Source organism: Pipra filicauda, unplaced genomic scaffold (genome assembly GCF_003945595.2).
Source record: "Pipra filicauda isolate LSUMZ 115617 unplaced genomic scaffold, ASM394559v2 scaffold26_size5592650_pilon, whole genome shotgun sequence".
Taxonomy (NCBI): domain Eukaryota; kingdom Metazoa; phylum Chordata; class Aves; order Passeriformes; family Pipridae; genus Pipra; species Pipra filicauda.
The window spans coordinates 667879-684247 of NW_024104387.1; the positions used below are offsets into that span (position 1 = coordinate 667879).

Below are 16369 nucleotides of genomic sequence, written 5' to 3' on the forward strand. Positions count from 1 at the left end.
ACACTGGAAATTAAATTGTACATTCCCGTGATTTCCCCCAAGCATTCTGTAGAATATTAATGACTCAGAGCAACACCAGCAGGGCAATACCCCTTCCTTTACAAGATCACCTGCTTTGGTTTATAATTGGGTGTAATTTAATCATGCATTTCTAAAGTGCCTTGGGAGCCAAATATCCAAAAAGCACTTTACAATTTAATGGCATTAATGAGAGAAGGCATTGATATATCCCTGTGGAGCAAAAATCTGACACCTTAGTTACAGATCAAGAAACAAAGAAATTAATTGCTTGCTTACAGTTGCACAGCAGATTAATGGGAGAATGAGATTTCCGATTCCTTCCTCTCTTGCTTTGCAGTTTGTATTTGTTTACATGTTGAAATGGGTATGCTGGTCAGATGCCAAGATTAATGTTGTATGTTGTTCATTCTTCCTCCTCCCTGGGTTTTCCTTGGTGGGAAAGAAGATCCTTGTCATGAAATGTCATATCCAAGCTTTTTAAGGTTTGTGCTTGTGCAGAAGAAGACTCTGTCTTGATCGTGCTGGCTCTATGTTTGCGTGTGGAACAGAAAGTGCAGTGCAGAGCAGCCCGTAGTGACTCTGTCCTTAGCAATTTTTTTACCTCAAGATGGAGTATCCTGGGAAGGACTGTGCTTCCTGTTTCATTGCCCCACTGAAGAACCACAACATGAGTCATAGCCACAACTGTGCCCTGAGCTGTGTTTTCATCAGCAACCCCCACCTAACAGTGACCCTCTACAAGGGTAACATTAGCATCACATCCAAGTCTAAGATGTGGTTCACCTCAACGTGTAGCATCTGTCTGTTTATGATCCCTACAACTTGCAGCTGCAAGGTGATCCTCTGTGGTAGGTCAGATTTGCAGCCACTGTGATTTATTTGGGTTGATTCCCTCCAGGCTGAATAACCATAGATTTCGTGTCTGAGTATAGTTTACACCCTGCTATTTTACCAGGGCAAGTGCACTTACTGGGACTGGCACTGTGGATCACACTGCTCTGGGCCAGTGTGGCTCTCATCCTTGTCCATAGAGGAAGAGATTGCTCAATCTGTAGGTCCTGGAGCTGAGGCTGCAAGGGCCACATTGTAAGAACTTACCTTCGTATCCAAAAAAAACAGCCTCACTCTCTGACTTTGTCTTCCTCTGAGGTCACCGAGATTTGTCTTCAGTTGCTTGAAGGCAGTATCACATCCCTTAAAATGGCATATTTTGGCTAGCAGGCCTCATGAATTCCCTAGACAGTTCAAAGGTAAATATGGCTATTTCTCAGTCCCTAACCAGGCTTGCCCTGCACCTGTGGCATACTTAGCATTTCTAAGCAGTCCACTGATGCACTCCGACAACAGCTTTATGCTTCTTTTGTGGGTACTACAGATACCACACTGGGTAAATCTATTCTCTTCCTTTGTAAAATCACGGGATTTTGCTAACATTGTATGACAGCTAGTTCAATTTCCAAGACATAAAATGAAAGAAAAACAGATCCCCTCTCCTTTCCCTGTTTTGTTAAAGCTCCCACCCAGTGAAGCTTAAATCCAGTTGTAACACAGAGCTTGGTTCCAGCTGGCTCAAATTGACTGTGTGAGCCTGAACACTTCCAGGTGCATGGGGTGAGGTTTTACTAACACTAACCCATGACCCACACATGGCTTCTCCATGTCACCATGCCCCAACTTAGAGCTTGCAGAGTGGTCTTACAGTGTGTGCTGCAGTGCCTGGGAACAGCTGTGTCCTGTGAGTGTCATCAGCCCCTGGCAAGCTCACCCTGCTTAGGGCTGATTAACTATAGAGCCTTTGAGGTTAAACATTTGAGAGCAAGGATTCTTTTATCTGATGTTGCTGAAGTATGTTTCCCCTGTTCTCCCTTTTTAGAGAAAGGCCCTAGTGCCTCAGACCTGTTAGTGTCCTCTGAAAGGGAACAAGAGAGAGGCTGCCAGGCACAGCTTGAAATGAAACTGATACAGCACCAATAATGAGGGACTATATTTGGAAAGATCTTTCGGAGTTATTTTTGCCTGAGATCATTGCTTCTGGACAGCCTGCTGGCAACTGCTGAGCACACACACACCCCCCACCCAGGCTTAGGTTTTCTCTGCTAATGTGGAAGTAGCTCGCAGGGGGTCAGCAGAGGGAAAGGATGCACATGCTGGGTTTCCTGCTCTGATCTTCAAGCAAACTGATCAGTCTTTGTGCATAGAACACATGCAACACTTCTTCACTGAAGCCAGACAGTGCTCACCCGAAAGACTGAAATCAATTCTTAGCCATTTTTTTTAAGAATTCCTGGTGTTACCATGTTTCCCACTTCCCATTCTCCCTGATACACTCCTCCCTGAAGCCACAGTTTCCTTGTTCCTCTAATCAGTGGGAGCCTTCTCAGGCTGCCAGCCAGGATAATTCAAGGAACCCTGGCAGCACCGCTCACCCTCTTCAGGGAGGACAGGCAGGCCTGTGGGGTGCGAGAGCAGCTCCCTATCCCCTTGGAGATCTGATTGTTGGGTAGCAAGAACCTGCTGCCTTCCCATACAGACCTTCTCGGGGTGAGGACTGTTACAAAAGGAACACACCTCTTCAAAACTATTCAAATCAGCCTGTTTACAGCAGAGCTGGCTGAGGAACGAAGCTTGCAAAAGCACTGTATGGGCAAGGTGCTGATTTATAGTCACATACCTTAATGGGAGCCTATGTCTGAGAGCTCCGAGGGCTCCTCCTTACCTTGACCTGGACAATCTCTGGGGAGAGTTTCTCTCCTGGCATCTGTTTGCAGCTGAGTGAAGTAGGAAAGCGGGAGTCAGAATAAGAGACTGTAAAACTGACTTTAGCAGATAAGGCATTTACATCAAATTGAGCTTAATTGCAGGTTTATTTTAGCTCTCAGGAACTATATTCTTGATGATTTTTAGTTCTGGAAGAGTGGTAGTTACTGCTTAGAGAGGTAGTTACTGCCTGGAGTCAGACACTGTAGGCTGGAGGGCATCATGCCTCATGTAAAAGCAAGCCCTCTTTATTAGGCCAGAATCCCCTTCAGAGCAAGACTTGAAAGACTTTCTTTAGGAATTCTTTCAATGGTTTTTACCTGATGACAGGTTATTCTAAGGGAAAGGAGTAAGGAGGGATCTTAAGGGCTGAGCAAATCTGCTGATTTGAATAGCACTGTAAGACTTGCTGGCTTCTATGCTGATTCCATGGAGGTTAAACTTCTGTCTCAGTTCCTCTTATTCTGTTGTGGTGGGTTGACCCTGGCTGGACACCATGTGCACACCAAAGCCACCCTATCCCTACCCTCCACAGCCAAACAGGGGAGAGAAAATTTAACAAAAGGCTAGCGGGGCAAGATAAGGACAGGGAGATCATTCACTAATTACTGTCACAGGCAAAACACACTCGACTTAGGGAAATTTAATTTATTTAATTTATAATCAGATCAGAGTAGGTTAATGAGAAATAAAAACTAAATCTTAAAATACCTTCCTCCCATCCTTCCCTTCTTCCTGGGTTTAACTTTATTCCAGAATTCTTTACCTCCTTCTCCCAGTGGCTCAGGTGGATGGGGAATGCGGGCTGTGGTCAGTTCATCACATGTTAGTTTTGCACCTCCTTCCTCTGCTCTAACACGTTCTCACATTTCTCTTCACCTGCAATTGCTGTTGCACAGTTTCTTTTTCCCCTTCTTAGATGTGTCAACACAGAGGTGCTGCCACCATTGTTGTTGGGCTCAGCCTTGGCCAGCAGTGGGTCCGTCTTGGACCCATTGGCTCTGCTGGGCACAGGGGAAGCTTCTTGCAGCTTCTCACAGAAGCCACCCCTGCAGCCCCCACACGCCCAAAACCCAATACATATGTATTCTTCTGTTTCTCTCCTTTAAGGAAGGACACTTGCATTCTTCCACTTATTCATGTTTTTCAGTTTTAGCCCCTTTCTTAATATTTGCAAAAACAAATAGGGCATTGCACCACTTCTATGAAACACAGCAGCAGCTTTGCTGCTATTGGAGCTCAGAAGGGGTTAATAGAACTTTCCTGAGGCTCGGAGGTGGCAGGTTGCAGAGAACACAAAGCCTGTTAGACCCAAAGCAAATTATTTATAATAGTGCTGACCTGAACAAGGGGAAATAGGAGTGAAAATGAGAACTCCCTGAACTGTCACTTCCTATGAAAACTGTGACCAGACAACTTTTTCCTTTACACAGTGGAAAGCCTTACAGAGCTTTATAAGATTTAAAATTTTTATAAAGCTTTTAATCCATAACTTTGTGAAACTTGCTCTCAAAACATAGGGTTGGTTGCACTAATTATGGCAATTTTCTTTTCCTTAAGAAAAAGATGGACACAGCAACAGGAAGTTTGCAGAAGTCAAAACACAAGAGCTAATTAGTGGAACTAGCTGTGCCTAGTCCAGCATGCAGAACAGCATTGCTGTGGCTGTGTAGTTTGTCTTCATGTGGCTCAAAACACAGCTGCCCTTGGCTTCTGTAATGGTCAGTTAAACCAGGTGGTGGAGTGTGGTTTCTGCTCAGCAGGGACACTTCCCATATTTCTATCTTCCTTCCCTCTAAATGGTTTTAGACCGCAGGGTGCATGTTAAATGTGATATTTCTAACACCATCTGCTAATGTATTTTAATGGTAATAGAAGGAGCTAAAGATTGCAGTTCTCTCTTCTATATATGTTTGCTTCCACGCTGGTCAGTGACAATCCTGCTTTATAGTTCAAGAGGAGGCTTGGCTTCTGTCTCCATGTCCCCAGATAGCCCAGCAGGACCTCCATGATGTTTTTGGCTTCCTTATGTCAGATTGTATACAAACAAAGAGTAAACCATAAATCTGAAGTACGTGAATCCTCGCAATACCAAGAAAGTAAACACAGCCTTGCAAATGAGGGAGTCACTTTGTGGAAGAGCTGGCCACAGAAGGTCCAGGAACTCCACTGCCAGTGGCCAGGACTAGAATAAATGAACCACTGAACAATTGGCAGACTGACAGGTAGATTAATACAAATATATATATATACGTTGGTGCTGGTTCTTTTAATTAAGACTGAAATCTTCCAGGAGCCAATTGTGGAATAAAAGCATAGCAGTGGCCAGCCACAGACATACACTCAGTCTGAGAGTATTTTGTCACTTTTGTTCCATCTGGAGCTAGGAAGGAGGTATGAGGAAACAGGATGCTCCTCCCAGCAGGCCTCTAAGTTCTTGAAAGGAATTGTAAAAGATCAAATTAAAGAAGGAGGAAAGACTCACCTGCTTTTGCCTGCTGTTGACACCTTTAGGTTGCTTTGAAAATAATTTGGTAGTATTTCTGCCTGGTACTGATTAATTCTTATATCAGGAATCACTCCACTTCAGAAGGGGAGTATTAAGGAGTCTCCATTAAGCCTGCAAGCAGATCCATTTAACTTACTGGGAGCAGTTACACACACTGTGTTTCTGTGCTATAAATCCTTGAAACCTGTTCTACTGGTGACAGATGGCCTAGTTCAGGATTAATGATACAAAATATCTGTGCCACTGCATCAAACAGCTGAAGAATCTGGCATCAGATCCCCAAACAGAATAAAATGTGCAGACTACCCTACTTTCTTCCTCCCGGAAATTTTTCTGGGGCAGGGCAGGGAGAGAGATTTGGCCATTTGTCTGAGACGTCTTGGCAGAAAAGAGCCTTCCCAGAGCAATCCTGTGCAGCAAGATGCTCTCTCCCTGGAATTGTGGACAAATGGCCATTGTATGTGGGACTGGCTGGAGCAGCAAGGGGCAGGATTGCCTCAGGGCTTTGCATCCCAGGGCACACAGGACTCGTAACACGAGCCAGGTGCCATCATCATGGTGGTGCCTGGTTGGTTTGCGTTGGATGTGCTCTGTGGGGTGCATGTGGCTGTGTTTCAGGGTTCCCCAGACAGCAGTACTGCAGCTGACTGTGACAGGGTTTCAGTGGGATGCTGAGTAGATCCAGCATAACGTATGCTGATGGGTATAACAGTGGCACAAAACTGCCCACCACAGAGGTTCTTTTGGCCTCATACTCTGTGCTGAAACAGTTACAGGAACAGAAAATGAGCAAGGAGACATTGTATCTGCACAGTAAAAATACCCAGTAAATTAATAATTTTAATTGCTGTTACACACAGAAGAAATGAGAAAAAATACATTCCAAACAAAGAATTAAAACAGTAAAATCGGCATAAAAATGTGTTAAGAAAAGATCCCAGATCAAGTGGCTGTACTGTATGTGGTGACCTTTACAATCACAGTAAAGAAAGTAAGTACTAAAGACTTTCAGACATGGCAAATGCTTGACTCCCCAAAGGAGAGCAGCTGCTTCAGTCACATCTTTCAGTGCACTCTGCCTGGAGTGCGTGGGAGAGGGGCTGGAGCAAGAGGCTTGAATGGGTCCAAGACATGGAGATTAGTGTTCAGGACAGACCAGCCACTCTGCATTCTCAGCCAGGCAGAACTCCCACTTACCCAATGGCATTTGCTTTTTCCTTCCTTGTTTTTCGTGGGTTTGTTTTTGTTTTTGTTTTTTTTTGTTCTTGTTATTGGTTTTGTTGTTTTTTGCTAGTTTTTGAGTTTTATTTAACAAAGGGTCAAGTTCTGCTGGCCTGACCGTGCCAGCACCGTAGACGTGGAGCAAGCCTCCCCAGGTGAATTAGGAGCAAGGCTTGGTCCAGCAGGAGCCTGCACCAGCAAGGTCTAGATAAGTATGTTTGTAGTGAATCAGAACCGTCGCCCAACAGGCTGGTTTTGGTTTCTTGTTTTTCTTCTGTCAGGAAATATTGTCTTTTATTTCCTGATGCTCCGTATTTTGACCGACCCACATTGCCCCAGTCGTGCTCCCACTGCAGTCTTGGTGGCTCAGCTCCTCCACCCATCTGGCCCTGTGCTTCAGCCTCACTGTTGAGCCATCACACAATTCCAGTAGCTCATCCTACAGCAGCATAGTGTCACCACAGAAACAATACAAACCACAGAAGTTTTGGCATTCCTGCCAACTGGCCACCTTTTTTTCATTTGTAGTCTATCTAGAGTTGTATATTTTTATTCTTTACAATAAGAGCAAAAATAAAATAACATTAAGAAAATTTTCTCCAAACTAAGAAAACTAAAACCCACCACATATTTTAAAGAAACCATAAAAATTTGCATTGTGTTTGCTTCTGAGTTCATATTAAGATAAGATTTAACTGCAGCTGCTTCAAAATTATGGTCCATTTCACATGTACACAGCTCATGTTCCTTGGTGTGTAATTCCTGGCCTTCATTTGTGTTTGTACAACAGTTAGTGCTACTAGAACTAAGTAGTTTCTAGTTGTGGTCCAGATTTCAAATCAGTGAACAGTGGCATTTTTTATCCTAGCTGAGAACATGGTGATGGTTCAGAGCCATATTTCTAGATCAGTTTTTTTTCCAGGCTGTAGGACTAGTGGTACAAGCACCTCCTTTGCTACAGAACCTGCTATTTCTTTGATTCAGGTGAAAAGAAAGTAATTCAAGAAGGATGTGCCGAGCTTATTGATTCCATCAAGGCCTTCACTCTCTGATGATTTTAAAGCCAGTAAAACCTACAATCATAGAAATTAAACACCCTTTTGCAGTTTGTCCCATGAAACCTAGCTGACCTTCTGCAGAGTGAAGGTTGAACAGGACGACTTCATTTTCTGTTCCAGTCTTTTCAACAGCCATAGCAGACTGTGAGCACACTGTGTTTTGGCTGGATTAGATTTATTCTAGTTAACAATCGGGAATAAGACCAGACTGTGAGATTTGGATACAGGGTTCACATCTAAGAATTTGGTTGAGGCTTTTAGAAGAACTAAAAAGCATTTGCAAAACTGAAATTAGAGTTCAGATTTTTAAGCTAAACCTTCCTCAGGGTTCAAGTGCAGCTGAGCCCATCCTGTTAACCAGTGTGAGTAAATCTTTTGCATTTGCAGCTGATGCAAGTTGAAAAGGTAGTCACAATTCCATGCTTTAAGAGAAGTCCTGAAGATCCCTAAAAGCATTTTTAACACTAAAGTTGGATAATACTTGGGACTTATCTAGCACTTTACATCTTCAAAGTGCTGTATGAGTATTAATCCTCACAGCATCCTTGTGAGGTAGGTAAGTGCTAATAACCCTATTTTAGAAATGGGGTGAGGGCCTGGTCCCCTGCTGCAGTAACTTGGCATAGCACTGGCCCTCATATGCTTTTGCCTTTTTACACCAGATGAGGACTTGACCACAGAAAATGTGACTTATCCAAGGCCACAAAAGGAGCAAGCATGGATAAAAGGTAGAATTACCCATGAGGACTTCTGTCAAGAGAAGTCAGCAGCTTCCCATCTTCTTCCAAGAACACAGTTATGATACCTCTGCCTAAAAGAACACCTGTCTGTATCCAGAAACCAAAAAAAGGAAAGAGGCACCTGCCACTGAGCTTTACAGTTGCTGTTTGCTTTGATCTGCTTCTTCCAGAACAGCTCCCAGAATTACCATGATAGCAAGCTGAAAACGTACAGGTGTTGGTGTCAAACAATGGGACTGGAAAACCTTGAAGAGCCACTAAAAATTCTGCAGAGTTAGTCCTGGGAATTTTATATACTCATGTAAAAATATATAAATTACCTACACTGATTACAACAGGAAACTTTCAGCAATCTACATAAAAGACATGTTAGAGTAATTCTTAAACCAATCAGTCTTACAGTTGCCTCAATATGGAGGAGTAATAACCCAGGTATTCACTATGAATACCATTTCCTTGGTAGAGTAGGAATAAAGCTATTAAAATCCTCTGGCTTTGTTCTTCTTGGCCTGCAATTTCTACGTGAGCATCACCCTGCTGACATCAGTGTGCCTGGCACAGCCCAGAAGCATCACTAGCATTTAAAAACCAGTTGCAATTACCACTGCGTCTTTGACTTCTACACCAGGAGTTCCATGCAAGGATCTGTCTACAGAAAGAGGCTGAAATAAACCTGTCAGGTCTTTTATATGGCCAAATAAGGAGCAAAAGGATCTCCAAGAGGGTGGTAACTACAGAAAGGAAAGTGAGTGCAAGCAATCGGATCACATGTGTAACCTGAAGTGACCATAGACAGGAATTGCAGGAGTATTTGGATACAGCAGTGTGAAAAGAAAGCCTCTGTATTTAGCAAGGAAAGGAGCTGCTACTGCTGGGGCCAGGCACACTACACAACTTGGGATGCTTCACTGCCTGGGCCAAAGACCGAGTGCTTCTCAAAGAATGTACCCCCTACAAGGACAAGAATGGATCAAACCTCACAGTTTTACATTTCGAAGAGACAACAGGAAGGTGCACAAAGGCAGTGCCACAGACAGTCACATCATTCCCATTTTGTTTGCTCCATTTCAAAGTGGAAACAGACCTCACTGGGGTCGAGGAAACAGTTTTAATACTAAGAAAAGGTATTTAACAGACTGCCAAGCAACTGCTTAGTGTTTCTCAGGGTTTAGGAATCTCAAAATTGTGTCAAATCACCATCCACAGCAGCTGGTCCCTTCCCAGCAGAAAAAAGCCTCCAGGAAAATGGTCTCATTCAAGTAATATGGATTAGAAGGAGGAATGCAGAACAGGAGAGAGATTTTGAAGATTGAGAGCCTTTGCTGACAAACTTCCAAGCCAGCCAGGACTCTCCTTCTTTGTATGCTGAGGGCTCTGCCTCGTGTTCCTGGGAAGGCTGAAGCTGTTGCAGCACTGGGACAGAGCCAGTGTGACTGGCCAGAACGTGTCCCAGCCAGGTCACTCCAGGTGAGGGGACAGCAAGGGAACAACAGCCCACTTGGGCTGCACACGTTTCTGCCGTCCCACCTAGAGATCTCTGCCACCAGAAACTGCACCTCTGGCAGCCAGTGGAGAGGAGAGGCCTCCTAATAACACTTAAAGACTCTTTTCTGCAAGTATCCAGTGGCTGATGGTTGAGTAGAACAGCAAAGCAAGATGAAAAAGCACAGAGAAAAGCAACTCAGCTGTCTTCAGGAAGTTGAGGACTACTCATTTCTAGAGAGGAAGAAAGAGAGAATCAAAACTGAGACTTTTAAACAGAGCTTATTTTATCACACACATATTTCCCTCCAAGCAAAGGGAATCACAGGATGCAGGGGGCTCCTCTGAAGAACTGCCAGCTAAGGACTGAGTGTGCCAGACCAATGTGCTGTTTGCTCATATGCTGGGAGGATGGTGGGGTTCACCCCAAATGCTTAGATTTCCTCTTAGCTGGGTCAGTCTGTTGCAGGAAGAGATTTGCAAACAGCCAAGTGGAGTAACAGCAGGTGACATCTGCAGAGGGCTACACTGCAGGGTTCAATCTGTGGCCAGGAGACAAGCAATGCTGATGAATGAAGGTGCTTATGGCTCTAAATTCCCTTAGCTGTTTACTCCAGGCAGGCCCCAGTGCATCAGTGAATGAATACTGACAGTATTACACAACAGCATTAAAGGGAAGGGATTACACGGGGCTGTGCTACCAACCATGCTTTCCCTCTCAGTAATGCAGCTGACCTTTCTGATCTCTGTCTGAAAAGCAGCAGATGCCTCCATGGGGTCAGGATAGTTAACCTAGATTTTTGTAATACTGGCTGCATTTGCACTGATGCAGAAGTCAGAAGGAGGCAATGCCTATTCCCCACCCAGACACACTATGCGAGGCCGGCGAGGAGCAGGAGACCCACTCAGCACCAAGGGGAAAGCCAGCAGGGCTGGTAGGGGTTCCTCAGCTGCCCCTGAACTCGCCAGACTCCTCGCAAAGACGAATCCCTCTTCTGCAGACTGGGCTAGGGACTCAGTGCCAGGCTTTTGCCTGGAATGGTCCGAGCATGCTAGGTGTGGAGACAGTGATGATTTTTCATCCCACAAGGCTGGTCTGGAGGGCTGCCCCTCTTGCTCCCTCTGCCCATGTGGGCATGTGCTGGGCTGTTGAGGATTCAATGGATTCAAGTTGTGCAGTCTGTTCTGGCTGTCCCTGTTTGGCTGCAGTTTGAAGAGGGGCAGGAACGCTCAGCAAGCTTCCTCTGCACATCTGAGTGCACTTGTGTCTTAAGCCACTGGGGAAGCACCTCAGCCCAAGGGAGTGGCCTGAGGATGGACAAAAGGAAGAAGCACATTCAAGATAGTAATATAGTTTCATATAGAAACAGAGCTTGCTGATACGTATCCTAAATAAGAGGAAAAAATATACATATGATCACAAATGAACTTGGACTAAAAATCAAGGCAACCTCGTCCTACATCTTTTTAAGAAAGTCTGAAGTCAGAAATAATCTTGCTTAAACAGATGGGCAGACAAACCATCCAAAGAATTTGGATCAGAATTAAATAGGCTTTCCCAGCCCCATCTGTGCATTCTCACTGTGTCCCTGTGAGTTCAAGAAGGAAGCACCAGGCATTTTGAACACACAGGACAGTGCATTTCAGGAAGCTCTCCTGAAAAGGGGCTTTCTAAAAAAAAAAGAAGTGGTGCAAAGATGATTGTTTACCACCAGCTGGCAAAGCCCAATAACAATCTACATCCAAAATCAAGGCCTTGACCACAAGAAATGCTCAGATGAAGATTCAAATACTGCAGGCAGCAGTACTATAAAGCTTAATGGGTATAGGGAGTATTACTTGTTAGGACACTGGGGAAGAAAGGCATAAAGGTTGGATTCCTGTCTTCTGTACTAAGGACAACTAGGGTATACACCAGTAAGACACGAGATCAAAGTTCTGCTGTAAAAATCGAAGTTCCTCGTGTGCCCATTACATCCCAGCTGTCACTGCTGGCTACAGGCACTGTATAACTGCACACACAAGGTGAGGGGGAACATGTTGGCCTGGCTACCGAGATGTCCCTGAAATCCCACCAAACTCCTAGTTCTGCCACATATGGCAATGCTGGCTTACACCTACAGATCTGCCCTGAGGCAGTGATCACCATGACCAAAGCACACAGCACTGCATGTCAGCACACTTCTTGCTCTGTGCTCTCAGCCTGGGGTTCTGCTGTCATGCTGGTTCTGCTGGGTGCTGCCCCACATGCTGCCCTTGACTCTAAAGCTCAGTTCCTATCTGGATATGCTGTTTTTACTCTCCCTCCAAGTTTTCTTTTCAGCAGAGGCAATAGCTCCAGTTTGCATACTGAGTTTGTAATGCACAGAAGACAAACATCAGTTAAATTCATTTTTACCTATGACTTCAGCAGAGATCTGTGCCTGTCTGCCTTCAGTTGAGAGCAAGCCTTTTAACACAGTGCATGGCTAAACCTCCTTTCCATCAGCTCTCCACTTCCCAGACATTTAGCATCAGTTTCAAGACTAACGAATAAAATGCAGTAGTACAGCACTTCCAAGAAGGAAAAGTTGAATGAGTAACTACTGCAGGGACAGTCTAAGCTTTCTGATGTGGACCCCACACTGAAGTAAGCTTTATTCAGAGAAAGCCATTGAAAAAAAATAATTCCCAAAGGTAATGCTTCAAAGAAGCAAAATCAACATCACCAGTGTGCCTAGAGAAATGGAGATCTCTCTCAGGGGTGAATGCAGCTACAGCACCTGAGATATAACCCACGTGTTCACAGACTATTGGCACTCCACCTAGCTCCTCTTTCTGAAGTCCTCTTCATCTCTGGTCTCTACAGCTGACAGTGCAATAAGCATTTGGGCTGCATAGTAAGTAGCCATGATGATGAAGCGCGAGTAGGGCACGGGGAAGCAGAACTTGTTAAGTGCAATGGTTAGATCGGACACCATGAACAGCATCGCGCCGATGCAGGCAGAGAGCTTGGTCCATGTCCAGAGGTCGTTGCACAGCTGCATGCCGGCCACCGCCCGCCAGCCCATGAAGGCAATCAAGGCGATGTAGACAGCGACCAGGTAGGTGAACGGGCCTGAGAGGTAGGAGTACAGGAAGGCATAACAGGAACCGGAAACCAGGCCCATCAACAAGCCGGCTTTGAGGTCCAAAGGCTTCATGCCAAAGGCTGAAGAGTACAGGATGTGTGTGATGGCAAACATCAGCAGACCTAGAAAGAGGCATTGACACAGATCATCAGTGACTGGCGGTCAAGAGCTGAAGGAAACGTGGTTATATTGGATTTTAAATATACCACAACAAGCACAGGCTTAGAGTTTCTTGCAATGTTATAACCCTTAACACTATCAGTGAAAACCATACTGACCACTTAAGCTATTTAAATAAAAAAATAGGTGCATGGGAGATCAGCCTTAACACCAAGCCTCTGGCCTAAGAAAAAGCCCCAGCACATCTACGGCTGCAGCCAAGTACAGCTCTGCTGTGACAAAAGCCTTTCTGCTGGGAGGCCAGGTGAACTAAGCTTCAGCAGAAGGAACTGAGCTTGTTTTTCAGGTGTTCCTCTTCCCCTGCTTTGGGTAGAAGGGTGGGAGCAAGGCAGACCAAAGATCACCCCCTCCAACTATCCAAAGTGTTTTACTCACAGCTCACATGTGGAACAGGAAGGCTGGAATCAGAGCAGTGTAGGAACAAAACATGACAAAAGTTACCAATCCCTCTGAACCCAGATACAAAGCCTGACCGTATTTAGCCACAAACCCAAAGGCACTCAGGGACTAAATCTGGCTTCTACTCCATCTCTGCCCATAGCTGGGAGAAGCCTAAGCTGGAAAGAAGCAGCTGGCATATTTCAGAGACTGCACTGATGTGATCTGCCAACAATTTTATGGCTATTTTCAAGATTCAGATGAACCTTAGAGGGAATCAATCAGTGAAAATAAAATGCCGGCTTCCCTTTGAAGTGCAACAGTCCTGAGAAACGCCAGATGTGGGTGTTGGAAGGTACTGCCTACATGTTGTTATTCACTTGCCACTAATCCATTTGACAACAATATGTCCCAATGTGTTGGCACAGCTGCTGACTCCTAGCTGTCATGACAATTGTAGATAATGGGCTCCAAACTGAGTCCAGCTCCTTGGATCCTCTGGTTCCCAGGCCCACACATGATGCAGCTGCAGGCTGTCCCACTTTATCCAGACAGGGTTATTAGTGGAGCTGGAAGGTTTTATGCAGCTTTAAAGCATGAAATAGAGAAAAGGATCTGGGAAGCTGAGTCCTCCAGCAGGACATTTGTTCACATTTAATGTGTGATGCCATGGTGTAAAGGGCAGTCACTAAAACCTGCTGCTGGCAGACATTGCTTCATCCTAATACTCTTGTGATGAGGCAGTGCAAAGAAGGGGAAGTGTCTCCTTGCCTTTGGAGAGGACCAGATTGGACATTCACTGAAAGCTCAGCCATGGTGGGATGAGAAGGGAACCCACAGGAGGGAGGGGTTGGTGGGGATCTGATCTGCAGGATGAGGCTAGAGAAAATGGACAGTGTGAAGGGGAAGGAAGAGAAGCATAACCAGAAGCTGATGTTTCACAGAGCTATTGCACATCATGGGCACAGCACTGAGGAAACTGAAAAGGGATTTAGGACATGAGCTGTTTATAGTGTTATAGTGCAGGAAAGGTTAGAGCCCGGGGAGATGGTAAGGAGAAGAAGGATACATCCTCCTAGGAATGATGAGTGTTTTTTCCTTCAGTGGCATTATATGGAGTATTCTGGGACAGGGAACTGAAGAATGTGTTGTCGTTCATGCAGGCATCTGGCAGCAAGGAGGAGAGGACAGGATACAGCAGCAAAACAGAGGCCTGGAAAGGCAGTAGGAGTTTTGTGATATGTGGTGAGGCTGGTCACAAACAAGGCAGTCAGGTCCTGGGTTTACTCATTCAACACCCACAAATCAAGCCAGGAACTGAGGAAACCTGTGACAGCTGCACAGGGAGGGGGTGCATTTCTCTCGTACTTCTCAGCCTTTAGCTTGGTCCTCCCACATCAGGCAGATCAGCCCTTCTCTCTGTCTGCTTCCTTGCCTCAGGTTTCCTCAGGCTGGCAAAAAGGCTTTTTTGCTAGTCCCTGTCTTCTTCACCAAATGCATTAATTGTTTCTAAGAAGGTGTCTAAGGAGGTGTCTATTAACGCTGTAAAGTATCTTCTACATGCACTAAGACACTAGTCAGAAAATAGTGCGTTATTAGTGGACTGAGGCAGCAAAAATGAAAAAAGTCAAGTGTGCCAGGAGTAGGTTCCCAGGCCCTCACTTCCCTATAAAGTAATGAACAAATGTCCTTTTATAAACTCGTTGTCTCAAAAGCTATTCAGATCAGCCCAGTTTCCAACCCTTTTCAGTTCAAAAGCTAGAGAAATTGAACAGAAAGTACATTTTTATCCAGTATTTCCTCTTACTCTCCTTAAACTTCAAATTCCCACAACTGATGATGTCAAAAGGTTAAATATTGTCAGTTGTTGGCAAGAACAACCTGGTGAGTTTCAAGCAGGAGAAAATAAATTTTGCAAGCAAGGTGAAGGATGAAATGGATCAGTGTAAGCTTTATCTGCTTACAGCTGAAATGCAAATATTAACACTTCATTACAGAAGATAGTAGCTCAGTGGGCTGAGATTTTCAAAATGCTCCAGTAGAGCTTTGTCTCCTCCTTAAGAAGAAAAACGTGTCTAAAGCCACAAAGCAAAACTTATCAGTTGTGAGACTAGGGTTGATAATCCAACTTATTTGCAGATTAAAACAATCAACCAGATACTGAATTGCTGTGACTAGTTAACCCTTCCTCTAGCACTGTATTGGAGAGGGAACTTGGAGATATACCGTCTATGCGGAATGGAGAAGCATGGAACAGTCCATATACAAAAATGGTCATGGGGAGAATTGGGCCTCAAATGTTTTCCAAGCCACAGCTCGAGAAGCAACTCCAGGAGGCAAAAGAGACACACAGCCAGTTGGGCTGAGGCAACCTGCTCCTAACTCCTGTTAGGAGGAGGCCCATCAGTGAGAATGTCAACACTCAGCACAGAGGGGATGGCACCCCAAGAGAAAGCTGAAGCTCCTCAGCAATGTGCCCAAGGTTCAGCCAGAGAGATCCAATCCTCAGGGCCTAATCTAAACCCTACGAAAATCAGTAAAAATTTTTACATGAACTTTTAATGAGATTGAGATAAGCCCTTGGGAAGCAGGATTAAAACCAGATTCAGAGCATTTGGCCTTTCAGATCTGGCACTGCACACTCTTTCTTCCCATAAAGAAAGAGCTTCTGGGAATCCCAGAATAAAACTAAATACTAACCTCATGAGAGAGGCAAAAAATAAGCCTTTGACTTTCAGAGCTGACAACAGCAGAAGTCAGAAAAGTTGCCTCATCTCATCCCATTTTCCAGTGGGACAGTCACAGCAGCCAGTTAATGGTGGATGTTATGTGAGATCCCCGTGCTGGTTAAATAAACTTCAGAAAGCCCACCAGTCAGTTTAGCAAAGGACTCAACTGCTGCTTATTTCTTTT

At 44.8% G+C, this 16369-nt stretch overlaps 1 protein-coding gene and 1 long non-coding RNA gene across 2 annotated transcripts in view; one reads left to right on the forward strand and one right to left on the reverse strand.

Annotated features, from left to right (window-relative positions):
* LOC120323487 overlaps positions 1–16369 on the forward strand; it is a 45487-nt gene that overhangs the window by 14972 nt on the left and 14146 nt on the right. The window lies entirely within an intron of this gene.
* The window catches only part of TMEM86A (transmembrane protein 86A), a 28707-nt gene continuing 18425 nt past the window's right edge, over positions 6088–16369 (reverse strand). The window contains exon 3 of the mRNA XM_027737176.2: positions 6088–13020. Within this exon, the coding sequence (XP_027592977.1) occupies positions 12593–13020 (428 nt within the window). The 3' untranslated portion in view covers positions 6088–12592. The remainder of the gene's footprint in view (positions 13021–16369) is intronic.